Source organism: Anomalospiza imberbis, chromosome 5, assembly GCF_031753505.1.
Source record: "Anomalospiza imberbis isolate Cuckoo-Finch-1a 21T00152 chromosome 5, ASM3175350v1, whole genome shotgun sequence".
Lineage (NCBI taxonomy): Eukaryota > Metazoa > Chordata > Aves > Passeriformes > Viduidae > Anomalospiza > Anomalospiza imberbis.
The window spans coordinates 12,343,786-12,370,941 of record NC_089685.1 but is presented as its reverse complement, the minus strand read 5'-3'; the positions used below and the strand labels follow the sequence as shown (position 1 = coordinate 12,370,941).

Here is a 27,156-nt window from a genome sequence, read left to right as displayed (position 1 = left end):
GTTGGCCCTGCCAGACCTCTGACTGTTCATGCTCCATGGCCAAACAGACAGTCCTTTCCTCAGCGGCAATACATCACCTCTGCTCTTGCCTCTACTGCATCAATTCCCCTCCCACCAGGTAGGGAGAGGGTACCCCCTGAGTTTGCATAGCCCTCTTGGGACATACAGTCCTGGAGATTCCCAGAATATGTTCTCCGTATTCCCAAGGGATTTCACACCACATCCCTGTGCTCTTGACCTGGTTCTGACTGCAGAGAACCTGGGCTGGAGGTGGGACATATCCAACTAAGCAAGATATATGCCAGCTTTTCACAAGGCCAGAATTTGCTTTTTGACTGGTGTTATCTTGATGGTCTGGTGACTCTGCTCCATGGCAGGGTTTGCCAGGAGAGGCAGACTGGCTTGATCCTCAAACTGTTTGCATAACAATCCACACAGAGTCCTGCAAAGCTAGCAAACAACAACCCCCAGATTTGCCTGTCTTGGCAACAGAGAAATACCTTCCAGATGGATGTATTGCTTTTTTTCCAGCCACAAATGGCAGCAGAAATGGGAGAATGGTTGTATAATTACAATGTGACTGTATTTTTTAGAAATATATTTCACTGCAGAATAGACATATTATTGTGTTCTCCTCTATCCTGACAACACTGCAGTACCAAGACACAATATCCCTAGTGAAATCTTATTGTAGCAGAACACAGTTCCAAGCTGTTATCCAGTCTTTGACACATTACAAGAATGTTTTTCAGGGGAAAAAAAAAAAAAAAAAAAAAAAAAAAGGGAGAACTATATAAAGATAAGAAAACACCTATCTACTTAAATTTTTACAGAAGCTTGAACTTTAACATTAGCGGGACATTTTTAAGGCTTGGCACATTCTCTTGGTTTACTTATCCAAGCACAATGCATTTCACTGTTTTTACTGTGTTTGGGAGTGTACCCTGTATTAGAAACTTGAATGATACACAGTACTAAGCCTTTAAAAAAGTCATTTTTGTTTCAAATTAACTCCAAAACACCAGATGTTTAAAACCTCCACATACCAGTTGTGCACTAGTAAATGATGCCCCTCCGCAGAATAAGATGGTACCTTAATAACATGCAGAGCCCTTGCCAGCTGATTTGTGCTTTTTTTTTGCTCTGCAGCTGCGACGAGCACTGGGGTGGGCTGTACTGTGACGAGCCAGAGACTCCCCTTCCCACACAGCTGAAGGACAACTTCAACCGCTCCCCCTCGAACCAGAACTGGCTGACAGTGAACGGGGGCAAACTGAGCACCGTCTGCGGGGCCGTCGCCTCTGGGATGGCTCTTCACTTCAGCGGGGTGTGTGTCCAGCTCGCTCCATTTGACACTATAAGTGGGACTGATTTTAAAAGTTAAATAGCAAAGCATTAAAAAAATAACAGCATAACTTATCAGACATATAAAATATTTTTTAAAATTAGATCCTTTTCCTGGCTGAAGGTCGAAGTCAAACAGGTCTTACAGACTAGGGTCAGCCAGAAACACTCCAGGAAAGCTGATACCGTGTTCCTTGATATGCTGCAGCCAGGAAAATGAGATATTGTGTCTGTGGGTCCTGAGAGGAACTGTAAAGGGGCCTTTGAAAGTGGAGCTGGTAGGTTAAAGCACAGTATAAATATGTAGACTTTTAATTTTCCTCCTAAGACCCTCCTCATAGCACTTGAAACTTTCAGACTGGAGTTTGGTGTGGCTTCTAATCAGACCGCAGAGGTAAATTAATAACTAGCTATTTGCACTTGTGTAATTTGCACATGGTCCTTGACAATACAGAGCCTCAGAAATACAGAATGGGCCGGGCTGGAAGGGGCCATGGTGGGTAATCTGGGCCAGCCTCCCTGCTCAAGCAGGGTCACCCTAGAGCACATTTCATCCATGTGTAGCCTCATCCTTCAGATGTCTCACAGGGGGGGTGTTTTCAGAGTCAGCTCACAGTAAAATCTCCTAGGTTAGCTACATGTGTAGGTATATAACTCTGACTGCTGCTTAACTATAGTTTGCTGACAGATAACCTCAGGATTATAAAAATTATGAAATAGTATTTTAGAAACATGTAAAATTTATGCCAGTAGATGTCTTCTGTCAAATTTATAACTAAGTTCAAACTGACAAAAGTTTTCTAAAATAAACTAACAGAAGCATTAAATTTCCACTTCATTCCAGTAGGACTAAGTAGACACCAGCTAACAGACTAAGCAATGTGAAATATATAAGGTATTGTGGAAAGCACACATACTAAAATTGCTTTGCCATTTGATGGTTTAAATAAGTTGAATCATTAGCACATAATCAGTGATTCATTAATTCTGCATGGAAAACTTCATGATTTACAATGGAGGCATGGATTTCTGCAACTTTTGTATTAAGAAGAAAGGTAAATACAAATACATGAATATTGTAAAACTGAAGGTACAAGTAGCAACATATATAGATACACAACAGAAATTTTTAAGATGAAACATGACTGAAATTATGTCTTCAGGAAAAACTATATATATATATGTATATATATATAGTTCAGTTGTAGCTTTACCTTTGAAATAATTAATAAAATTTTGTACAATTTTAAATGTTTTGCATCATGAATCCACATTAATAGTGACTGCATAGTCTAACACTTTTTATGAACATAATTTTTGCCAGACAACACCAGCCAACATATTATTTCCTTGCTTTTAAGGGCTGCAGCCGTATGCTAGTTACGGTGGATTTGAACCTCACCAGTGCAGAATTCATCCAGTTTTATTTCATGTATGGATGTCTGATAACTCCTAATAACCGCAACCAAGGAGTACTGCTGGAGTATTCTGTGAATGGTGGAATCACCTGGATCCTCTTAATGGAAATTTTCTATGATCAATTCAGCAAGCCTGGGTTTGTAGATACCTTCTTTCTACCTGTGTAAATTTCTTTGCTAAAGTCAGGTGGTCTTGAATGTTTCACCAGAACCTGTGGGATGTATTGGTGCTGTGGTTTGGATGTCAAGTTGGGATGTATGAGTTCAGCTTGTACAGTCCTACAGGGGTTTATTAATGTCCTTGGCGTGTATTGAGCGAATCAGCATTTGTGCAGCTGCTAGGCCAGAAATACAAGAATACCTAGGAGCCTGCAGCAGCCTGGTAGATTCACAAATGATTGCAGGAAGATAAATTAATAGCTACTGCAGTGATGTCCATCCTGTTTTTAAAGCTGCTAACCTTTGCAATCTATTTCTTTATTGGCAAGATCATAAAAGCACTGATTGTTATAAGTTAGTTATAAAATGGTGTGGCTAGGAGAAACTGCATTTCTGCAGTTATCCATCAAAAGGATGGATACACTCAAGCCCTGCTTTCAGATGTTTGTGAGCTTCAAATCATGCTTATATGTGAGCTGACCATTTTCTCACTGACCAATTTAAAAGATTCACAGAAAATGGGGATGTGAGGGACCCATTATTTGTTTTTATTCGAGCACACCAAGAAATCACTGGCACTTTAATTGGACATGAGATTTCAGTGTACTATTTTCTACTGTTGCATTGGAAAGATAAAATTGTACTGGAACATTTCTATCTGCTGAATGGCTCCAGGTTGAAAAAAGCACTCTTTATTTCACTTGTACACTCTCCTTCTTAACGCTTCCCTTAATAAGGGCCTTATGACCATACCCTCCTAGTCCAGACCATTGCATTCGGTCCCATAAGGACACCTGGACCAAGTGAGCTTGTTCAAACCCTGCCACAGTCTGGGTGTTGACCCTTTCCACCTCTCTCTGAGCCTCTGTCCCAGGGATGACATTGGGAGTGATCAGAAAGATTTTTGTTTCAGAAATATCTGCTAGAGGAATATAGGCTAGACTGTCCTTTTCTTCTTTCCCAAATTCCACATATTCTGGGAAACATTGGGAATGGATTTGGTCAAAGCACCAAAGCACAGAGCATTGCAAAGTGTCCTTTTCCTGCAGCTTTCCTACAACTAACTCCCAGCTTTTATTCCAGCTTTGTGAACATCCTCCTTCCCTACGATGCCAAAACCATCGGGACACGCTTCCGCTGGTGGCAGCCCAAGCACGACGGGCTGGACCAGAACGACTGGGCTATCGACAACGTGCTGATCTCGGGCTCGGCCGACCAGAGGACGGTGATGCTCGACACCTTCAGCAGCGCTCCCCTGCCGCAGCACGAGCGCTCCCCGGCCGACGCGGGGCCCACCGGCAGGATCGCCTTCGACATGGCCGTGGAGGACAAAACCACGGGTAAAGGTTCCACCTGCGTCTCAGTTGAGGAGCAAGAAGCCAGTGCACTGATTTGCAGGTCTTGCTGAGCCTCTGAATCCTTGTCTCACTGTGATGGCAATCACAGAAAATTCCATTGCTATAGAGGCCTTGTCTTTTGAAAATTAAAAGATGTAATGCAGCTTTTTTACTGCATGAATTTATCGAGAAGGTTAATTTATTTTAAAAGAAAAAAAAAAGTAATTTAAAAGTGACAGGTCATTCTAAGCAAATTTCTTATCCTGAGTGTCTATTCTCTATTTTCTAACTTTTTAAAATTTTCTTTAGGGAATTTAAGTTACCTTTTACAACTAAATTTTGTAGAAGATGCATTTTTGTATGTTTATTAGGCTTAACAGCTACCAGTGCTGGGGTACACTTTGTGCAGACATGTAGGCAACACCCATTAAAAGGCTCTCCCAAAATGTTCAGTGCAATAGATGTTTATATTTTAAGTAAGTCTCAGATCCTTACTTCTTTAATATTAGAAAATAATGCTGTAATGCTTGTGTAAGTGAGCAGTAAGAGGTGCTTTCAGCAATAAATATGATAAATGTCATACATATTTACGTGGGAAGAATGGGGTACTGACATTCTCAGGAGCACTACTAAATAATTCTCATGTAGGCTGAAAAATAAAGCTATGAATCACCTTTTGTGGTTAACACTACTCCCTGCTTAATTTATATTGTCAGTGTATATTACTGACATTGCCATTTATTTTCAAGTGAATGAACACTGGTTATTCCATGATGATTGCTCAATTGAGAGATTCTGTGATTCTCCTGATGGTGTCATGATCTGCGGGAGCCATGATGGCAGAGAGGTCTACGCAGTCACCCACGACCTGACTCCTACAGAAGGCTGGATTATGCAGTTCAAGGTAAAATCTGTCTGCAGTAAACTTACACAGAACCACATTTTCTTTCAGGTCTAAGTAGATCTTTCAGGAGGAAGGGTGAAGTATAGACCGACACAGGAGCCATTCCCTGCTGGGAAAAATATTGTTATTAGGCCATCCTCATTTTTCTCAATTACATTGTGTTGGCCAGCTTTAATATCACAGGCTGTTCTCAAAGGTGACACATTCTTCTCTTCCAGCACTCCAGTTCTATGGACATCATGTAATAAGGAATATTGCACATCTGCCAGGTGCCTATTTTGTTACAACTGCTGGTGAGGGAAAAGCAGCTCCACAGTAGTTCACTCTCCTCCTGTGTTGTCATGCATTCACACCAAAGAGCACCCAAACTGGTGCTCTTGTACACCCCTTTACCTAAATTAAGGAAATAACCCAGCAATATATGGAAATGTCAAGAACTCTTTGCACATCCATCCATAAAGATGGTCTCCCTAGTCTGTGGCCTTCTCTGTAATATTCAAATCTCAGGTTGTGTGGGGCAGAATATTAACTTTATTTGTTCTTTGGTACTGGCATCTAAGGCATGAGTGTCAAAATCTGGAAATCCAGAAATGTGAGCTATCTAAAAGAAAACAAAATTCACAGTATGGTGTCTATTCTCAGTCTTGAGAATATCAGAGATCTGCAGGTGACTGGTACCATACAGGCACTGTTACTGCCATCATTTCAAGCAAAATTCTGCAGTCCGTTTTCAGGTTCAAATACTTTTTTAAATCCCCCCCCCCAATTAATTCTAATTACTGATGGTTTCTTCTTTATTAGGTGTCTGTTGGATGTAAACCCTCAGAAAAACTTGCACAAAATCAGGTCCATGTGCAGTACTCCACTGACTTTGGCGTTAGCTGGAGTTACTTAGTGCCTCAGTGCTTACCAGCCGATCCAAAATGTTCTGGGAGTGTCTCACAGCCATCTGTCTTCTTTCCCACAAAAGGATGGAAAAGAGTAACTTACACACTGCCTGAAAGCCTTGTGGGCAAGTAAGTATGAATTTGCTACTCATTTTGTCTTGGATTGAGTACCTTCCTGGAAGCACAACAGGACATCTTCCTATTCATTTCCTTTCAAGGAAATTTCAGAATAGCAGCATTCATGTTCATTACATTATGGATATGTAAAAAAATCAATTTCAATAGATACTTCCACTACTTGTGGAAACTCAGAAGATAGTACAGTCATGATTATATTGTGTTTAATCACCTTTTTTCAATTGAGAAAAATTGTTTTATGCATATATATGGTTTTCTTCATTCCTTTATATCCAGTCCCGTGAGGTTTCGGTTCTACCAGAAATACTCAGATATGCAGTGGGCCATTGATAATTTCTATCTGGGCCCTGGTTGTCTGGAAAACTGTAGAGGTCATGGAGACTGCCTGAATGAGCAATGCATCTGTGATCCTGGGTATTCGGGTCCAAACTGCTACCTGACCCAGACACTGAAGGTAATTTTATTCCATGTTTTAAAGAATGAATTTTGTCATGTGTTTGACTGGGAAGGAGAGAGAAGAGAGACTGATCTCACTGGAAATTTAGCTTTGATTCCTGTCAGCCTGAAGACAGTCAAATCCATTTTCAGCCCTTTCATCAGTTTTTTAACAAAACTATTACTGCATTATTCAAGAATGGGATAGTTGCTTTGAAAATAACACTTAGCCTGAAAAAGCTGTGATGATGTTCATTGTTCATCTTTTAACCATCATTATAGGATGCAAATCACCCTTGCACATGTGGTTGTATTTGAACAAAATGGAAAGATTGTCTTTACTGTGAAAGAGCTTACTGAAGTAGGGAGTAAAGGAAAATGGCATAAAATTAGAGAATTAATTCACATGGCTGTTACTCAATAACAATCAAGTAGTCTCTAGTTATATATTGCTAATTTAAGAGTTAAAAATAACTAACTTGTCAGTTATCATGTAATTTGAATTATTATAACCTTCTAGTCTTTATCTGAAATACTAATTACATGAACAAATATCATTGTCTGTTTGCAGTTTTTAATTAGTAAGGTATCCATCACTTTAAGGACACTTGGGATAAAATGGTAGCAATTTTTGGGGTGTTTTACTGCTAACTCAATGCCAGGATCCCTGGTTTTGTTGAGGAAAGACACAGAAATTTTTTTTCTCCCATGCATACAGAAGTCCCCTACTGTTGCCCTCTGCCATCAAAACCTTGCCACACAAACCTAACATGCTCACTCATTTGCACATGCCAATTTTAATTTCCTCCATTACCTCCAAAATCTGTTAAAATCCAGCCCTAATATATTTTCACATTTAGCCAATTCAGTTCAAGTGGCCAAATATTCAGCCAGAAGTGATTATGTGCAGTCACCCTGAGAAAAATTTAGTGTTCTTGAGCCCTTCAAACATGTTTAGGTCAGTTCTAGCTGTGTTGTCAAAAAGACTTAAAATCTTACCTGTGCTTCATGTTAAATACCTTACTTACAGACCTTCCTGAAAGAGCGCTTTGACAATGAGGAAATTAAACCAGATTTATGGATGTCCTTGGAAGGTGGAAATACCTGTACTGAGTGTGGAATTCTCGCAGAAGACACAACTCTGTATTTTGGAGGTGCAACTGTGAGGCAGGCTGTCACTCAAGATCTGGACCTGCGGGGGGCAAAGTAGGTCATGGCTCCACGTCATTGTCACAGGGAGCTCTGTCATACACTGGCAGAACAGCAGGAAGCATAGCTGGTAGCTCAGGGAATTCCTAGGCCACCACAGGAACAGCACTACCTGAGGCAGACACTGAGGAGATGATGATTCCCAGGGCGTTGGGACTGTGATTCTCAAGGCGCTGATGCTTTCAGATGAGTCACAGAGAGCAAGGCTCGCCCAGCACAGTGGAAAGGGTCTGACATGTCCAGGTGAAGCAGCAGGTCCCTTTGTCCAGAAATGTCCTGGAAGCAGCAACTTCTGTCCTGCAAAGAGGCAAGACACCAGTCACCAGGGCATCACTCCTGGAAGCCCCAGCAGTGTCTGTCACTGAGTTCAGAGCAGAACTTCTGCTGGTTGTTCTCTCTTGGGTGCCCATACAAGATCCATTCCACTTCTATGCTGTTGGAAAGGATGACTTACCAGGAGAGCAATGGAACTCTCTCAGTTTAGACAAGCTAAGGACATGACACAGACAACTTCAGCATCATTTCTCTTGACCATATGGCTTTAATGAAGCCACACACTCTTATTTCTTAAATTTTGCTGAATTACATGGAAGGGGCCTCAGGGAATCTCTAGTCCAACCTCATGCTCAAATCTAGGTAACATAGAATTTAGGGCAGTTTGCCCAGGTCTTTGTCCCATTGGATCTTTAAAAACCTCCAAGAACAGAGATCCTACTGTCTGTCTGTACTGGAACACTTGCATTAGTGTTCAGTTACTCTCAGAGTGATTATTTTCTTTTTTTTTTTTTTTTCCCTGTTAAATCCATTTGGAACTTCCTATTTTTTCAGTGTATGACCTCTGGCTCTGAGCTCTGGTTCCAACCATTCTAGTGTCCTCCACCAACCTTGCCTCAGTTTACCAACTATTTTCTGTCCTTCATTGATACAAGGGCACATTAACACACGGTGAGCTCCCATTCCACCAGGAGTCTCAGGGAGCTCTAAGGAAAGCAGCTCCCATCCACTCTGTCCCTGGCTGGTACATTTGCAATGGGTTACTCCCTCCCAGGGGCAGTTCTTAGTTGGATTCCATGAGGTTCCCATGAAAATTACAATACAATGATTTTGGAAACCTTTGTAGTACTTGTGCATCAATGTTAATTGCTTAAAAATGCTGGCATTTGGAACAATTTCAGCATGTCTGCTAACAGAAAGCAACCTCTATTTGTGCAAGTCTAACAGATGTGATCATATACATTTACTCTTAGGTTTCTACAGTACTGGGGGAGAATTGGGAGTGAAAATAACATGACAACGTGCCACAGACCAACTTGCAGAAAGGAAGGAGTGCTGCTAGACTATTCCATTGATGGAGGCAAGTACATACTGTATTTACAGCTGAGCTACAGTCTAGTTCTGTATCCATCCACCATGAATACCTGACAAGTTGCCAGAGATCCAAAATAAAAAAGTAATTCTTAATTGTAAAGCTATTTATGTCCGTGTAAAGATTTTTCCTGATCTAGAAGTTCCATCTATTGCTCAGAAGTTTTCCATAATCTTCCTGGCTTATTTCAGTAATCAGTGGCTTCCACCCAAGTTGATTATTCCTTTTTACAAGTACAAGATTACTCTTGCAGTGAGTTACAGTCACCAACAATCCTGAGAAGTTAAGCTCTATAAGAAGACCATAGCTATTACTTTTTATTTCCCATTATCTAACTTTAATCCTTCAGCAGATTCTACCATATGCTTGGTTTTATCACTAAACCTGCATCTTTTACTTCTAGGGATATCCTGGACCTTGCTCCATGAGATGGATTACCAAAAGTACATCTCAGTGAGGCATGACTACATCCTCCTCCCCGAGCACGCCCTGACCAACACCACGCGCCTGCGCTGGTGGCAGCCTTTCACTCTCAGCAGCGGCATCGTGGTGCCCGGCCCCGAGCGGGCGCAGTGGGCTCTGGATAACATCCTGATCGGGGGAGCAGAGATCAACCCCAGCCAGCTGGTGGATACCTTTGACGATGGTAAAACAGGCTGCCACAGCTCACCTGTTGTCTGGCGTTATCTGTTCTTATCTTACCTGAGCCCTGTGAGCTTGCAAGCAGACTTTCTTCTATTTTAACTCTGCAAATTTTTCATTTTGTAGATTAATGCTGTTTATATGCTATTATTCATGGTATTCACAGAAGTGTGTAAATATATATATATATATGTGTGTGTGTGTATATATATCTACACACACATGTATCTTCAGTTGTATATGTGTGCACATGTATGTACACATAAAAAATTTATTTCAATCTAACTAATTTCATTTAAATTCCTGGTATTATACTCTTATCTCATAATATTTTTTAAAAGTACTGTTATTTAAGCATTTTAATTACTTCTCTGGCGATTAATATCTTTATTATGTCTCTCCCTTTGTAGCTTACTGTGTGTCATTACAGATAGCATAAATGTAGTGTCCATATCACTAAAGTACTCTGTCAAGTGATTCTGTGGATTCATTTCTAAGCCTTGATGTTTACCAAGACAATGCAGTAATTTTATTTAACTCATCTTAATAGAAGGCACCTCTCATGAAGAAAATTGGAGCTTTTACCCTAATGCAGTCAGAACTGCAGGGTTCTGTGGAAATCCATCATTCCATCTCTACTGGCCAAATAAGAAAAAGGATAAAACACACAACATCCTGTCCTCCAGGGAGCTCATTATACAGCCAGGATACATGATGCAGTTTAAAGTAAGAAATGTTCTCTCTCTCCAAAGTAAAGAACACAATGAAAATTCATCTAATGTGTCTCCAGAAATTATTGTTCTTCCAACTAGGATGCTCAATTGGATGAATAATTAATAGTGTCTTTTTACTAGAAATTAAAGGAAAATATGAAGTGTAGGTAATGAGAACCAGAAAGGTTGCATGAATGTAAAATGTCAAAATATTCTGACTCTCTGTATGCTATTGGGGTTAGTCAGAGGAATTGGAAGTCTAATACCTTTTTGCTGAAATGACTGGATCATCAGATACAGTAGGAATTATTTTCTAAGGTGAGAATAGATGCCATGCAGAATAAATTATTTTCCCCTAATTTGTGAAGGAACAGAAAAAGCAAGGGAGAAGGCTGGAGAACAGCATCATATGGAAAATGCAATTGTGTTCAAATAGAAGTGCCCCTTCTACTTCCTTGTGTCATGGCAAATGACCTAAACCATCAGAGAAACATTTCTGAGTATTTAAATTTGATTTAAGGTAGAATTCTACACAGGGCCAAAGGCAACAAGTAGTCGTTTTCCAGAAATGTTCTTGGCCATTCCCCAAGTACCCTGTCTTAAACTAGGAACTAACATGAAAGTAGGTTTATCAAAATACTAATCCATTTTCTTATTATGGTTTTTTTCTTGCTCCTCTGTTTAACAAGATAGTTCCAGAATTTACCATCTTCCACTGATCAATATTTTCACCTTTTGTCAACGTCACTGCCTATTTTATATTGACTGTCTAATATAATCCCTAAAGCACTGATTCCCCACTCAGCATGCCAAAAACATTATATATAAGAGGAGTATCTGAAATTTTTACTACTGAATGTCAAGACCGCCTCCAAGATGCTTATTTTACCCAGCCTATCATTTTTTTCCTCTATTTTAAGACCAAAATTAGGATAAAACATCAGCATTTAAAAGTTCATATTACTAAGCTCTTACTGCAGAGTTTTTCTTTCTTGATCTTCTCCCCATTTTTCTTCACCTGTCACAGCAAAGATTTTATTTCTAAACTAAGAACTCAGCTCTAGCATGACTTCTGTTTGGTTTTGAAGTTTAGCATTGTATTATCCAATCAGTAATGTACACTGGGTACTGTAATCTTTCTACTGTAATATGGAACAAATATGTATACTTTTTTAAATATTCAGAATAATTCTGTTCCTAAATTGGACTGATTTAAAATTTATGTCCATATGCTTATCATGATGAATTTTAAATTTCATAGGTGCTTCACTTTTGGAAATGCCAAGGAACTACCATATATTTTGTTTCAGAAAAAATGTTTGTTTAGATATCTAACTTGGACTTTAGAAATTAAGTGTTAGGATTCTGTTAGAAAATAACAGTAGCAAGGAAGTAAAATTCTTTAAGTAAAAACAGTATCTGAGTACTGTGGCTTTTGTTTTCCATCCACTTTTGATGGATTTTGCTCAAGTTCTAAGTTGATAATCCCTCATGCACCTAATAAAGAAACAAAAAAAGAACATAACTTGATTATATATTATGTTAAATGTCTACCTGACTTGTTGTAGCAGTTTATTTTATTTGTGCTATAGATCGTGGTTGGCTGTGAGGCAAATTCTTGTGGGGACCTCCATTCAGTGATGCTGGAGTATACAAAGGATGCCAGGTAAATGACAGCAGAATACACAGACCGGAAAAAAAATAGTATGACATTAAAAATGTAGAGAGCTTCTATTTATTAAAGCTTTGCTTTGTTATTCATGTTGTAACATCAATTACTGTAATATGTTTTGCTATTCATGTTGTAACAGAATCTGAACAAAGCCTGTGTGCAAGCACTGGGATTTGTCTACGTAACTCCCATAAATTCTCTTTATCATTTATCCCAGATGTTGACAGATTCATGGGATTGAGCTTGTAGTTACAGTCATCAGCATGTTCCTGTTAAAAATGTGCTCACAGGAAAACACATTTACAATAAACTATTTAGTAGGATATAAACCAAGCTGTCATGAAGTGGGAGTTACTTAACTCCAAATTGGTCTTTAACTAGCTAACAATTATACTGCCTCATGTGCTGTAGAATAGCAGCATGGTATCATTTGTAGAAATTAAGGTTTATTCTGTGCTCAAATAACTGTGGGTGAAAAGGCAGCAAATTCTACTGGGACTCTTATGAACACTGTAAGAAAGAGGCTAAGGAGCTGCCTCCTAAAAAATCCTTCTGTCATGCAGCCCAGAGCAGCTGTATGTACCACACTCCTGGGAGTACCGCCACCAAGCTCCACAACACTCAAACATCCCCCCTGGCTGCACCTGTGCTTTGACCCCTCACCTCTTGTTTATTTGTGGCTCCAGAGCATGGAAACCATTGCTGAAAATCTCTTGTGTTTGTTTAGTAGGACAGGCAATGTTATGACCCCTGGAAATAATCTGTTTTCCTTTCATTATTTTTTTCAGTTGTTCTAAAACTTTTTTCTCTTTTTTTTTTTTTGGCTCCCTACAGGACAGACTCATGGCAACTTGTCCAGACACACTGCCTTCCTTCCTCATCTAATAGCATTGGCTGCTCCCCATTTCAATTCCATGAAGCGACCATCTATAACTCTGTCAACAGCTCCATGTGGAGAAGAATAACTATCCAGCTGCCTGACCATGTCTCATCCAGGTAGGTTAATGAAAGGTCAGCTCACTGTGGACCTATAAAGTGACAGCTGTCTTGCTGGCACAGTTTACTAGGAACAATTGGTGAATTAAAAATTATTCCTATTGCAGATTAAGATTTGATACACTACTAATGATCTTCAGGAAGCTTTTTGTTAATAGAAGTCACTACTGCCAATGATGTAGCAGGGTGGGTCTTTCAGTTATGGAAGTCATAGCCTCCTCACTTGACATTTTTGGTTACATTTGCTGCTGGTGTATGAGAACATCACTGTACAGATGTGTTTAATTGCTATATATCCTAATACAGTGTTTGGATGTTGATATTTGCAGTGCAACCCAGTTCAGGTGGATTCAGAAGGGAGAAGAACTAGAGAAGCAGAGCTGGGCAATCGATCACGTGTACATTGGGGAAGCGTGCCCAAAGCTCTGCAGTGGCCACGGGTATTGCACAACTGGAGCCATTTGCATCTGTGACGAAGGATTCCAAGGTTCCATTTCTTCATTTCTCTCCTGTATATCTACTACAGTCTAGTCTAGCTCAAAATTAAACAAAAAGACAAAGTGATGTATCATGTCCAAATTCATCGCTAGAATGTCTGAGTAACAAATCCAAAATTAATCATTTGTCAGGGCTCCAAATAACAGCTTCCCCCGCTCCTTACTCTTTCCATATTGAGTCAGCAGTCTCTCCCATCTGGCACTGTATGTAAAGTCCACCCAGCCTTCACTGAAGGCAGAAAATGGCTACTCGATTACCCAGAGTTGGCTTCCACCCCATGCTCCTTCCAAGGGTGCATCCCAGAGGATGTGCAAATGGGATCCAGATGTTGGTGACTGGCATCTGTACGAGCCTCTGTGCCCCATCAGGACAGAGTGTTCTGCTCTAAGTCCTCAGTGCAGCTAAGCACATGCCTAATGGTACCTGAGTGCCCTTGGTAAGCTCTAAGTGCTTTGTAGGAGTGGAGCCAGTGTTTAATGTCTTCCAGGAGAGCCTCATACCTTTATAAGATCAGATCCCTTCTGAGGTTTTGGACATATTTGCCTTCAACCCACAATTTGAGGTTTCTTCTATTGGCATCAGTGTAAAACAGGAGAAATTGTATTGCAGTTCTTGAAGTTATACTGCTGTAAAAATTAGACTCACAGCCTCAATTTTATAGAAATGACAGCTGTATATCATTGTGCACCTTATTAATGGATCTGCTGAAATATATTCAGGCTGTCCTCACACTGTATATTGAGCCACAACCTTGAAAGGAATTACAATGACCTGTAACTCAATTTTCTCCATTCTTTCTACTTTTGCATGTTTTACAACTTCATTGTGTCATTTTTAGGTGATGACTGCTCTGTTTTTAGCCATGATCTGCCAAGTTATATTAAAGATAATTTTGAATCTGAAAGAGTCACTGAAATAAACTGGGAAACCATTCAGGGGGGAGTGATAGGGAATGGATGTGGACAGCTGGCACCCTACGCCCATGGAGATTCACTCTATTTTAATGGATGTCAAATAAGACAAGCTGTGACCAAGCCTCTGGATCTCACCCGAGCAAGGTAATAGTTTGAGCCTAAACAGCTCCTTTAACAATTAATGAGAAAGGAAACTCTTCACATGTATGCAAAGCCTTGTGGGCCAGTACAGATGAGGATGGACTGACCTGGCTGTGCCATGCAGTTGGATGTGGCTGGCAGAAAACATTAGGGTTGGCAAAATGCTTTGTGACTTTGATTTGGGAGATGGAGAGTGAGGATGTCAGATGAAAAGGTCAGATGTTTTCATCATGCCCAACAGAGCACTGTCTATGTAAGCCAGCACTGACAATGAAGATGTTGGCAAAGACTGGACACCAGACTGCCTGGACCAGTGCCTGATCTGATAAGACAAATCCCATGTTTGTATGTGCCTCCACAATGGTTATGACTAAAGATGTTATTTAGTAATTACAGGGCGATTTTCTCATTTCAGTTGTCAAATCGAATTATATTCACCTGGCAATGAACAGGAGTATCTTTTTCATCTATTGAGCCTCTTTAGCCATGGAAAAACAAATGTAAACAGCCTCTGCTGGCTCTTAGCAGAATGACAGCTTTCAGGACTGGTTTATATTGAGTTGTCCAAAGCAAGATTAGAAACAGGATGACTTGGCCAATGGGTCAGATATAAATCAGGCTCTTCTCTTCTTACTTCAACACCTGGGTAAAATATGATATATATATTTTTAGGCACTTTCTTATATTCAACCTTTATTTGTCCTTTTTAAACTTTTCATACACTCATTTACATGTTTGCAATTTTATCCATCTCAGTTTGTGCAAATATATTGCAAAATTGGATCCTGCCTGCAACAATATATTATACATAGTAAACTATTATTTTGAAAGAGAAGCTGTGTTTTAAATATGTGAGAACAGTTTATTTTGCATGTTAAAGTAATGATTCTTGAAAATGCTATAAGTTTTGGTAAGGTAACTGCAGTAAACCTAGAAACACTATTGTTCGTCTTTGAATAATTTTGTATATTGAAAATACTTTTTCTGTCTGTGTTTTACAGCAAAATCATGTTTGTTTTGCAAATTGGAAGTATTTCACAAACAGACAGTTGCAATACCAATCTGAGTGATCCTAACACTGTAGATAAGGCAGTGCTCCTCCAATACAGTGTAAATAATGGAATTACATGGCAAGTAATTGCACAGCATCAGCCAAAGGACTTTATACAAGCCCAAAGAGTGTCTTATAACGTTCCCTTGTGAGTACCCAGTCACATTTCATTACCTCTAAGTGCACGAGTTACATTTCTGCTAAAAAATAACCTATCTTTGCATCACTGTTGAAGAAAAAAGCTTGATGAGGGGGTAAACAAAGAAGAAGACTCAAGAGGAAGGCTGATTAAGAAATTCCACGCTAGTGTTTATCAATGCACTTAGAAGAAAAACAGAAAGAATACTTGTTTTGAAGATAAGGGGGAAAAAATCCTCCCTACCTGTGTGCATTTTTAACTATTGTTTTACACGTACAATGTGTTGATGTTCAGTGACATAGAAACAATTTGACTTTGCTCTCAGTTCCTGTGGGGAATTGATAGGGATATGCAAAACACCAATAGTCTGGAGCTCTCACAGGCTCTCGTGTTTGTGTGACAGGGAGGCACGAATGAAAGGAGTCTTACTGCGCTGGTGGCAGCCCCGTCACAACGGAACAGGTCATGATCAGTGGGCTTTGGACCACGTAGAAGTCGTCCTGTGAGTATCAGCTTCACCTCATCCCACCCCACCCCACCTCAGAAAGCACTGAACTTTCTCCAGCATGACATGACTACTAAGCTCATTAAGAACCACTGTGGCCCAGGCAATCCTTTCTCAAAGGGAAACCTTTAAAATCCTATCTTTCCTGATGCTCTGCCCTGACTGCAACAGTCAGTAGTTAAGATGGACACAAAGTAAGTGTCACAGCAGGGGGGGTGTGTGGAAAAATCGTGGAAAAATGCAGGAGGGAAGGTGGGGCTTTATCACCTCCAAGCATGGCTGTGGTCCTGTAATGCAGCAATGACTATTAAAAAATGATTGTGCTGGGACATAAGAAAGGATATCCTGTTCAACACCATGCTGCCATTTAAGGCTGATCTATATCCTTTCAAAGATAAAAAAGATTCTTCTGTATTGTTCATTGCACAAAGTAATGTTGTTGTGCCTCTTAAAAATTTGTGTTAGCAACTAATGCCTTATTCATTTCCTTTTTTTAGTAAGAAGGATACTGTTCAGAAACAGGGTTCACTATATCAGGTTCCTATGGTCCGAGCTCTATATTCATCCCCTTGTCAAGATTTTACCAAGTCTGCACCCTCCTGATTCTCCCATTCTTGAGATGGGTTTCGCTGGCAGCTAACCCGTTTTTCCTGTGTTGCATCACGAAGAGATGACCTGCTTTTTCTCTAACAATTTAGTTCCACTAGAAGTGAAGTGCTAGTGGCTTCCCGGGCAGGAACTCATCGCTGGCAGTGGTTGGCAAAGAGAGGCGAGCCTGCTCCATAGATAGGTTCAAATATTCTTTTTTTTTGAACAATTTAAAAACAAGCAATGAAAAAATTAGGCTCAGATAATCTTCAGACTGTGTAATTATAGATATGAGGTTTCTGAATTAGCAGAGGCACTGCAAGTAATGTTTTTTAACAGTACAAAAGTAAATTGTCTGATTGCTAGTTAGTCCTGTTCTCCTTTCCACCAAGAAGCACCAGCTTGCATGGCACCCATATCAACCCCAAACCAAACTGGTCCCAACACTGAGTAACTGTACACCCTCCGCTGCTTTTACACACCTTGCTGGGCTCTGCTTCCATAACATTAAGCTTAAAACTGGAAGGAACAGAGGAGAGAGATGGATATGATTCCTGTTTTAGTCAATCAATGGCTGTATGATGCTGCATCAGGAAAGATATGGAAGAATATGAGCCTGCAGGAAGTTTACCATGTTTAGGAAACCATGGAAAAGGGAACTGGTCATTCTGAAATATTCACAAGTCTTTCTACCTTGCAATTAAAAATAAAATGAACAGAACAAACCATGTAAGAGAAAAAAAGCAAGTATAATGTTACTCATCAATCCAAGCACTGAATTAGGGGCCATAAGTAGGAATAAACCAGATCTTTAAAAAGTTACTCTGAGGCTGAAATGTGGAGAACTTCTCTGACAATGAGGTTTGCCAGGCTGTAGACTAGACACACATGTTGAGTGAGATATACAAGTCATGTGAGATATGTTATACTAGAATGGCCATAGCAAGTAATCACACCTTACCAAGAGAAGGAACCGGGTGGGCAGACAGTGCCCTCCCTTTTATTATTTTAGTCCTGTTAAAGAGCTTAAGACTTTTCTGAAAATTGCCCTTAATATCAGGCTAGAGACAGAGGATTTACACCCTGTTCAAGTGACATCTGGTACAATTCACAGAGAAAGACAGACCAAACTGGACTGATTTCTCCCTTACCAAGTCCTGTGAAACACAGTGCCATGACATCTTATTTCCCAAAGGCCAAATGTAGAGTTCCAGTTCCTCCTAACTACAACACATGAGACATGCTGCCCTCAGGAAGGGCAGAATTACACACCATGGTGCATCTGGTTCCTATGCTGGCATGTGCTCAGACCTGACAGGTGCCTTTAACTCCTCTGTTTTGCTTAAGTTCTATCTGTACATTGTAATTCATCAAAATATTCTTTAGGCCTCCTCAAATTTATTTGCAAGTAACCTGCAACTTCCTTATCAATAAATACTCTCACTTGGGGTTTTCTGTAGCTCTGCTATTTCACTTGGTCACCTCACACTGATCACTTCAGCACTTCAGTTTCTTCACCTGTTAAATGATGAAGACACTCAGTCACCTCCATGAAGTGCTTCAGGGTATCAGAAGGGAGCCTGGATCAGTATCTGTTAGTACTTACCCTAGATGATCCTGCACACACCAGGGCTACCAGGAATCACACTGTGAGTACTAGGGAAAGGACTTGGCTTTCATTCTTAATATTCCTTCACTTTCCAATGGAGGGTACAGAAGCACTGCCTGCTTCTGGGAAGCAGGAGCAGCTCTCCTTTCCCAGGAGATCTCCCAGGCAGCTCTCCAGCAAGAGTGGAGGAGGCAGAGTCCTCTGCATGCTCTCCCTTCCCACCAAGATTGCCAGGGGAGAGCTCTGTGGGCAATAGCCATCCCAGGGCTGCAGAGAGGCACAGCCTGAGCTTGAACCATTCACCAGGGTTTACCTCTTCCCATTAGTTCTATAGGGAGTCATTGGAGAGTTGGTAGGCTTTTGGTTGGCTTATTCATCCCAAAGCTGGGATACTTTAGGAAATACCTGTGCCTCCTAAATTGGAAATAATTTCTGTTGGAACTCTGGCCTGGGCTCAGAAGACCATGAACATCTCTAGATAAGAACCCGTTGATGGTCCATGTCTGTATTCACAGACTGTATTCAGTCTGTATTCAGTCCTCTTACAACCCTGCATTCCACCACCCACCTCAATGAGATCCCATTCACCCCTCCAGAACCATCAAAATTATCCTCACTGGCTCTGGTTTCAGTCCTAGATTTTCATGTTTGTGACCTGTGTACCCATGTTGATGCAGCAGGCAAGCCTCAGCCTGTGAGGTGCTAGGGCAAGGAGCCAACCAACACTTGGAGGTGTGGTTTGGGACCTAGATAAATTCCTGGGTTTCCACACATCTCTACTTGTGTTTTCTTCACTACCCTGTGGGGTGATAGAGGTCTGATTTTCCCAGCCTGTGTGTTTGCCTGGCTGCCTCCACGCACACCTAGGTGCTGTGCCAGCTTTTCCTCAGCCCAGGGGCAAGTGAGCCGTGCTGTCCTTGAGCAGGCTAAGGGCTGCAGTGAGAGGGCAACAGGGAAAGCACCTCCAGCAGGGAGAGCTGATCTGTAGGAAGGTAAAGAAAATAAGGATTTTCTTGATTTTATTTCACATCCAAAACAGGGGATATCCCTGCTCCTCCCTAGCGTGCTCACCCCAGGGGCATATCTGTGAATATCTGCTTTCATGGCCCAACTCTTCTCAGCAATGCAAAGACTTGAAATCAGTTCTGTCACAGACCTAGCTGCTGAGTCGTAGTGCAGATACTGCTACAGCTGAAGCACAGCCAGGGTCATGACTCTGTTCAGTTCAACCAATTTCTGAGTCAAGGGCCACCATCCTCTCACCAGCAAACATGCCTTCAGGATGCCATTTCTTTGATTCCTTTTTGCCCCCAAGAAAATTGCTGTGGGGAAAAAAATCAACCTGCAGATTATACATGCATGCAAAATACCTGGCAGTGATAAAAAAGGCCAAAGATGGATGCTTTTGTATCTTACTTAAAATCATTCCACTTTTGAATGAACTATTTGAATCGCTCGATGAAAAGCAGTATTTTTAAGATTGTGATGCAGCTGCAAATGGTGCTTAAACTGAGCACCTCTTTTAAACAGGTGAACCCAAATACCTGTGCTGAAAATGTTATACATTAAATTGATCTTGCCAACTTAACAACAGTTGATGTTTGTCCTGTGGTGGGGAGAGGATGCAAGTTGTTAAGTTGTCCAGTCCCTTTTATAATCCAGCGCTGATTATTCCTCATTAGTGCAGCGTTTTTCCTCTCCATTTGTAAAGAAAGCTTTGGGCCCAACTCTCATGTGTTCTATGTGGCTCTTCTTAGGATAAAAAAGTATTTTATCCCAGGCTTAAGAAAGAGTGTTTTTCTGCACCCCTGTACTTCTGCCCTAAGAAGAGCCCATGTCCAATTCTGCATTTCATTTGCACATTGTTTTTCTCTGGAAGCACAGCTCTCAGCCTGCCCACTGCACACACACCTCACACTTCTTTGCATGTGCATTACACAACTGCCATTTCTTTGTGTACAGGGCAGGCCCTTAGAGACATCTCATTAACTTAATTAAAAGCCAAAGGTACTGAGAAATAAAGGATAGTTATAAGATGAATACTAAGGGTCTGATATTATTTTCTTTACCCCAAAACTTGTAATGTGATCCAAAGGAATATACGTTGTGCAAGGAATGCAAGAAATGTTATCCCCACCTACTATTTTATGGTTAATTGATAGATAACAGAATGAATCCCTCCATAGCCATCACTCCATGCTCTTCATTGTTGAGATATTTTCACATTTTTGGCACAAATGATTTAATGAGAAGTTATGTTGCATTTGGTGCAAAGAATGTTTATCCTTATTTTGGAATAATTAAATACAAATTGTATATTCTAGATTTAATAAGAAGTGCTCATGTGGAAAAGCATTTCCATCGGCTTCTTTTTTTTAGTAAAAAACAAAGATTTGAAAAATGCATTTAACTTAAGTATCAACATATTGATGATAAAGAACATAAGTAGTTCATCACATTAGGTGATTATCGGAATATTTACAACATTTATGCCAAATTTAATATGATGCGGTTTGTGCTTCTATTACATATCTATTATGTTTTTTAAAAGTGCATGCTGAATTTTATAGAAAATAGAAATCTAAACATTGATTTGAAAGCTGAGGAAATAATTTGTTCAATTTTTATTTTCAAAAGAGACGAAAAGTCCTATATTGCCTCTAAACCTCATCAGGGTTTTATGACTAATCACAGTGCTGCATGCATTGAAAGGCATTTTCTAACTTGTGTTGTATTTCATTGTTTGCTGTCATTGGTTTTACACTAGAATAAGGTAAGTACTTTCCCTGAATCAGTATTAAATGTATGTTTCTGTTACAGCTACAGCTCTTTCACAAAGTTTTGTCACTGATGGGTTGGTGGAAAATCATTTATACTCTGAGATGTGCCACATAGCTCTTGAGGGCCCTGATCCTGCAGCACTTCCTCAGTGAGTGCTGGGGGAAGTTAAACTTAGCAGAAATTGTTCCGTAGAATGTGCCAGTAGGAATGATGTGCAGTGGGAATTTCACCAAGACTGCAATGGCACTTCTGCTTCAGCTAGGTACAGTGAGACCTGCCAATGGAGGGCCCCCAGAGCATTGTATGGGCAGCCAAGCCACTTTTTTCTGTAATAAGTGACCACAGAGATGCAGCCGCAGTCAGGCAGTGTACATCAGTCAATCTGCACGGTGCCGTGGCCACACCTGCCTCTTGGACACAGAACCAGTGTCCCCAGGCCATGCTTTCATTTCATGTAACCAGCTGCTTTGTGCTGCTGCAGTTAATGGATACCACTGACCAGTATAGTGACTGAGCTCTGGGTTCAAGTGGTGACTCCACCAAAGCCAAAGAATATTTGCCATTGATATGAGCCCTCAGTCAGACCATGTGACTTTTTCCATTACAGTACCTGCCTAACAAAGCATTTGTAGTTCAGCATCAAAATTTACTCCAAACCTATTCTTGAGGGACATACCTTTGTTGTGTTCTAAGGCTTTTTTCATGTTTAGTTTTGTTATTCAAAAATTTTTGTTTCTATTTTGTTCCTGTTTTGTGCCCCATCAATTAAAAACACACAAATAATTAAAGACATTAGTATTTACTGGGGTTATGTACTCTATATTTTTCACTCAATTTGACTTTGTTCCATTTTCATAAACTTTAAATTGCAGCCTTGTAGTTCAAATTGTACTCTAGGAAACATGCAATAAACATAATGCTCTACTAAACACTAAAGAGACTTTAGTCCAGGGAGACTCCTTCTCATAAATTGCTTTGTTGTAGGTATTTTTTTGAATGCTCCCTAGGTAGTTTTGTCTTTACTTTTCTGTATTGGCTGCATATTGCTTTCATCCAACTAGCACAACTCCAGGTACTTCATTGGAACATTTTTTAGGGATTCCTACATAAATTCAAGCAGTATTATCTTCTGGTTATTTTTTAGTAGTGCACTCAAAACTATCAGATTATACAGCAGTCACTCCTGTTAACTTTTTTTTTTTTTGCTTTGTGCTCCATCAGTAATACACAGATAATTACTTTGGATCTGAACTTCTCTGACTGACTGATGGTTCAGTGAATGCACAGAAAAGACAGAAAGCTCAGCAGGTGCTGACCAGTCCATTACACACTCACAAAGTTGTCTTCAAGTTGCCACTGATTCTGAAAACCACACCTGCTCTGATTTTGTGGTGCAATATGATACAATACTATAATGCATAGGGTATACATATTTACCCATGGAAAGAGTGAAAATCATAGTATTTCTACAGCAGAGATCAAGGTTTTTCTGTGGCATCCAACCAGTAGTTGGAAAGTCTGTCTCATGTCAGTGAGGACAACTCTGAACTACATTAATGCAAGGGAAAAAAAGGCATTTAGTTCCTGAGAATTTAGATTTCTCTTATTTTTGCACACACTTTACTGCTATGGGGTTCAGCGTAAGACATAAATATATACTTCTTTCTAACATCTTCCAATGGAAGGTGATCATCTTCCAATGGAACACAATTATATACTTAAAATATAAGTAAATCCCTTCTACATTACTAGGTAAGCATTTCTTTGTTCCTTTTTTCAATTCTTTCTTTTCCTTTTTTTTTTCTTTGTTCATTGTTTTAAACATCTTCACCATCCCTTTAAGGCCAGATACAAAATGGTTGGTTATTTGAAGTGAAATAGAGGCCAGGTGCACATAGCAGTGTCCAAAACAAGTCCTGAACAACTCTGCTGAGCTGTTTCTGGACATAAGCAGACCAAAGACAGGATAGAAAAGGCTCCTGGGACAAGGACTGCAGCTCAGTATGTTCCCCATCTGTCCAAGTCTTGTCCAAGCTGAGGCTAGCAAAACCAAGTCCACTCGTAAATTTAACCAGGTCCAGAAATGGCAATTTTTTCAGCCAAACACTTTGGCAGGCTCTGTTTGATCCCATGTACCCAGAGCAAAGAGCAAAGCTGCTCAGAGTTGGGCTGTGCTTTCTCCTGGCCCATCTGCTGTGTTTTGGCTGCAGAGCAGCCTTCTCCCAGCAGATAGGTGCTCTATCCTTTCCTCATGCTTAGGATGCTCTCCTGAGAGGTGGGATGTGGCCATGAAGGCCCTGTGTCTGAGGAACCACCACTTTCCAGGCAATGGGAATTAAAGGCAAGGGAAAATTAAGAACTTCTTCAAGCTTCATGACCAATGGCAGCCGCTCAGGAGCGGGTTTGGGGTCATAATTTCCCTCCTGCCTTCATCAGTGAGACAGCTGGCATTGGAGCCAGGGTGACCTTCCACCCTGATGACTTAAGGACCAGAATGAAGACTGATGCTGCTGAAGAGTGCTGCTTTGCACTTGAGCTACCAGCTGGCATTAAAGTTACATAAACTCACCACTACCAATCTCTCACACAAAACTTAAAAATCAGTACAGACCTTTCCTTTTCACTTGAATAAGCCAACATTAACCCCTCTCTCAATTGCCAGAAGCTCTAGAGCTCTACCTTACTGTGATAGTGCCAAAAGTTCTGCCAAGTGTACATCTGTTTTCTCTCATTGTCACCAGGAGCTAGTCTTTATTTCATTCTTGTATGTACATTCCAGTGGCAAAAAAAAAAAAAAAAAAAAAAAAAATTGCAAAGCCTTGGAAAACGAGTAAGGAAATTACTTGGATCTAGATTTTGACATGACAACTATTAATCAATTTAGTCAATTGTGTTCAAGATTAGCTCATGAAAAGGGCATAATTTTGTTAGACAGATTGTTTTAGGTTTAATTAGCATACTACAGCAAAAGTTGTTTTTGCTTGTGGAGAATCAGGTTTTTTGCAAAGCATACAATTACTCCTTTTTCCTAAGGGCCATATTCACTAAAAATAAGCTTATGCACTAGAGAGGAAAGTATGACTTACTACATTATGAGTATTCACTCCTCACTCACAGACAATCCATAATGAATCCACAAATGGGAGATTTGTTGACTGCAGGTCTTCACAGTTCTGCCCTCTCATGGTTCCTTCTTCCCTCAGTGGGAGAAGTAGAAACCTACATTAGGTGGGATGGGCCTCCAGGAAGGTCTTCCAAACAAGTGTGCCTTCTTAAATTTGGCTGCAGTTGGGCTCTCTTGCTTGGTCTCCTGCCAGAAATGATGATGCTTATTTCCCAGACCTTCCTTTCATTTTGGAAGAGGGTGCATAGGGGAGGGAAACATTAATCTGAATAAAAGTGTTGTACTTCACTTTCTATAAGGTAAAAGAAGAAGATAAAGCTTTTCCTCTGTTCTCAAGATAAAGCAGTTAATGATCAAAGACAGAAGGGGAACTGGAGTATAAAACCCCAATAGAGAAGTGCTATGAAGTTAACAGTTTTAGTGAATCTGGCCCTAGGCAGCACCAGTTTTCATTAGCTGAAAGCTCTTAGCCTTTCCCTAAGATAACTTATGGTAAATGAAAGCCAAGTGGGACAGATTCTCAATTGCCTTGTACCTTTGCAGTAAAACAGTGTGCTTCACATCTGTTTGCACAGGCTTCAAAAGTCATGCAAGGGCAAAGAAGAATCAGTCCCACTAGCTCACTACTACAAAAGAATTTACACTACCTATAAAAGAAACTGACACTCTCCTTTCACCCTTTGACAGCACTCGCAAACAAAATTACATGATGAATTTTTCACGGCAACATGGGCTCAGGCATTTCTACAACAGAAGACGAAGGTCACTTAGACGATATCCATGAAGAAACGAGAAATTTATTTTTTTTTCCTCCCAACATGTGATGTGTTGCTTTCCATTCTTTAAATCTAGCACTGCATCTGGTATCAGGACTTTTCTGCAACTGGCTTGATGAATAACTGAAAGCCTTTTTCAAGACAGAGTATACACCACTTTTTCGCACTGTGAATTAATGAGAAGTGACTTATTTTCTCATAGGTAAATGTTTTAATGTTGATGTGTCTGTGAAAATTGTGATCTGTTGTAATATCCGTTACAGTGGCAGTATTGGAAGTAAGCAACTAATTCTGTTTAACAGGAAAAAACGTTTAAGCACAAAGACTTTTCAGATTTATGTTTATAAAAAACTACATACTAAGTACAGAATTTAACATTCTTTGTCACATAGTTATTTAAGTGCACTGTATTTCAGCTCTGTGTCATTTTATATGATTAAGTTATCATTGTTTGTCCTCTTTGCATTCTCTTCAACAACATGACACATTGGCACTGTATTTACTTGTTTTGTTGTTGTAATATTTTTGCTGCTGATTTTTGGGCTATTTACCTTCTTACAAAATGTATTAAAAAATCATCTAAGTACCTAATCCAGAAGATAATTGCAAAAGTAGTTGTAAAGGCGTTGATATCCTTTGGTCTTATTCTTTGATATGTCTGTTGGTTAGCATTGTTTTGTGGATTAAAAAAAAGAATGCTTGACATTAAACTTTTTTCTACTAAGGATTTGTGGATTAAGCCCCAAACAGAAATTCCCAATTCCCTGTCTAAATGTAGTCAGTTCTCTGAAACTGATTTACTTACAGTAACTGCCATTTGGTGTCTGTAGTAATGAAGTGATTTGTAAGCAGTGAATGTTTCATTGTGTTCTCTTTGGTGTTTGTTTCTATTGCGGGTCATGTTTGTATCTTCTGATAAAGTTGTATCTACACCAGCAACGTTATAATGCCCCTATAGCCCTGAACTGTCTATTATCATAAATCAAATGCTTCACTTTATGGTGAACCAAGCTAAAGATCCATGCTTGAATAAAGATAATGTCAACAAAGAATTCTGATGTTAGACTTTTCAAGCCATGTGGGCTTTGCATGAAATCATAAACCAAATTCTTCCACTAAATAACTAGATTCTAAAGCAAACATTAATGTTATTTTTAATATTTAGCACATCGCACTTAACAGCACTTTGCAAGTAACACAAATGAAGAGATCTCCGATCTCCCTGTCCCACCTATGGGCATAACACAGTCCTTGGAGCAGATCCTGGTGCAATGAACGAAAGAGGACCACAGAGCAATACGCACTCTCATTTTATCTGCAAACCAAAAAATGTAAACCGCTGTTTCCAAGCTCTGAGAACAAGAGTGTGGCACATAAGGAACCTTGTTCCAAACAGACTAAGCTGGCAATTCTTAGAATCATATGAACCATTATGGTTGGAAAAGACCTTTAACATCAAGTCCAACTGTTAACCCAGCACTGCCAAGCCCACCACTAAACCATGTCCCTAAGCACCCCATGTACACATCCTTCCAATACCTCCAGGGATGGTGACTCAGCCACTTCTCTGGGCAGCCTGTGCCATGCCTGACAACCCTTTCACTGAAGAAACTTTTCATTATATCCAATCCAAACCTCACCTGGTGCAACCTGAGGCCATTTCCTCTTGTCCTATACTTTGCTGCTTGAGAGAAGAGACTGCTTCCCACCTCACCACAGCCTTCTTTCAGGTAGTTGTAGAGAGCAATAAGGTCCTGCCTGGGCTTCCTTTTCTTCAGGCTAAACAATCCCAGTTACCAGAGCTGCTTCT

General features: G+C 40.1%; 1 protein-coding gene across 1 annotated transcript in view; it reads left to right on the top strand.

The window, feature by feature from the left end:
• RELN (reelin) overlaps positions 1–26,398 on the top strand; it is a 275,790-nt gene extending 249,392 nt beyond the window's left edge. The window contains exons 48-64 of the mRNA XM_068189636.1: positions 1,150–1,327; positions 2,706–2,899; positions 4,005–4,261; positions 5,008–5,162; positions 5,964–6,178; positions 6,464–6,641; positions 7,653–7,828; positions 9,079–9,185; positions 9,601–9,843; positions 10,390–10,565; positions 12,145–12,218; positions 13,059–13,220; positions 13,550–13,707; positions 14,557–14,776; positions 15,775–15,972; positions 16,367–16,465; positions 25,258–26,398. Coding sequence (XP_068045737.1) covers positions 1,150–1,327; positions 2,706–2,899; positions 4,005–4,261; positions 5,008–5,162; positions 5,964–6,178; positions 6,464–6,641; positions 7,653–7,828; positions 9,079–9,185; positions 9,601–9,843; positions 10,390–10,565; positions 12,145–12,218; positions 13,059–13,220; positions 13,550–13,707; positions 14,557–14,776; positions 15,775–15,972; positions 16,367–16,465; positions 25,258–25,354 — 2,887 coding nt within the window. The 3' untranslated portion in view covers positions 25,355–26,398. The remainder of the gene's footprint in view (positions 1–1,149; positions 1,328–2,705; positions 2,900–4,004; positions 4,262–5,007; positions 5,163–5,963; positions 6,179–6,463; positions 6,642–7,652; positions 7,829–9,078; positions 9,186–9,600; positions 9,844–10,389; positions 10,566–12,144; positions 12,219–13,058; positions 13,221–13,549; positions 13,708–14,556; positions 14,777–15,774; positions 15,973–16,366; positions 16,466–25,257) is intronic.
• The last annotated feature ends 758 nt before the right edge of the window (positions 26,399–27,156 follow it).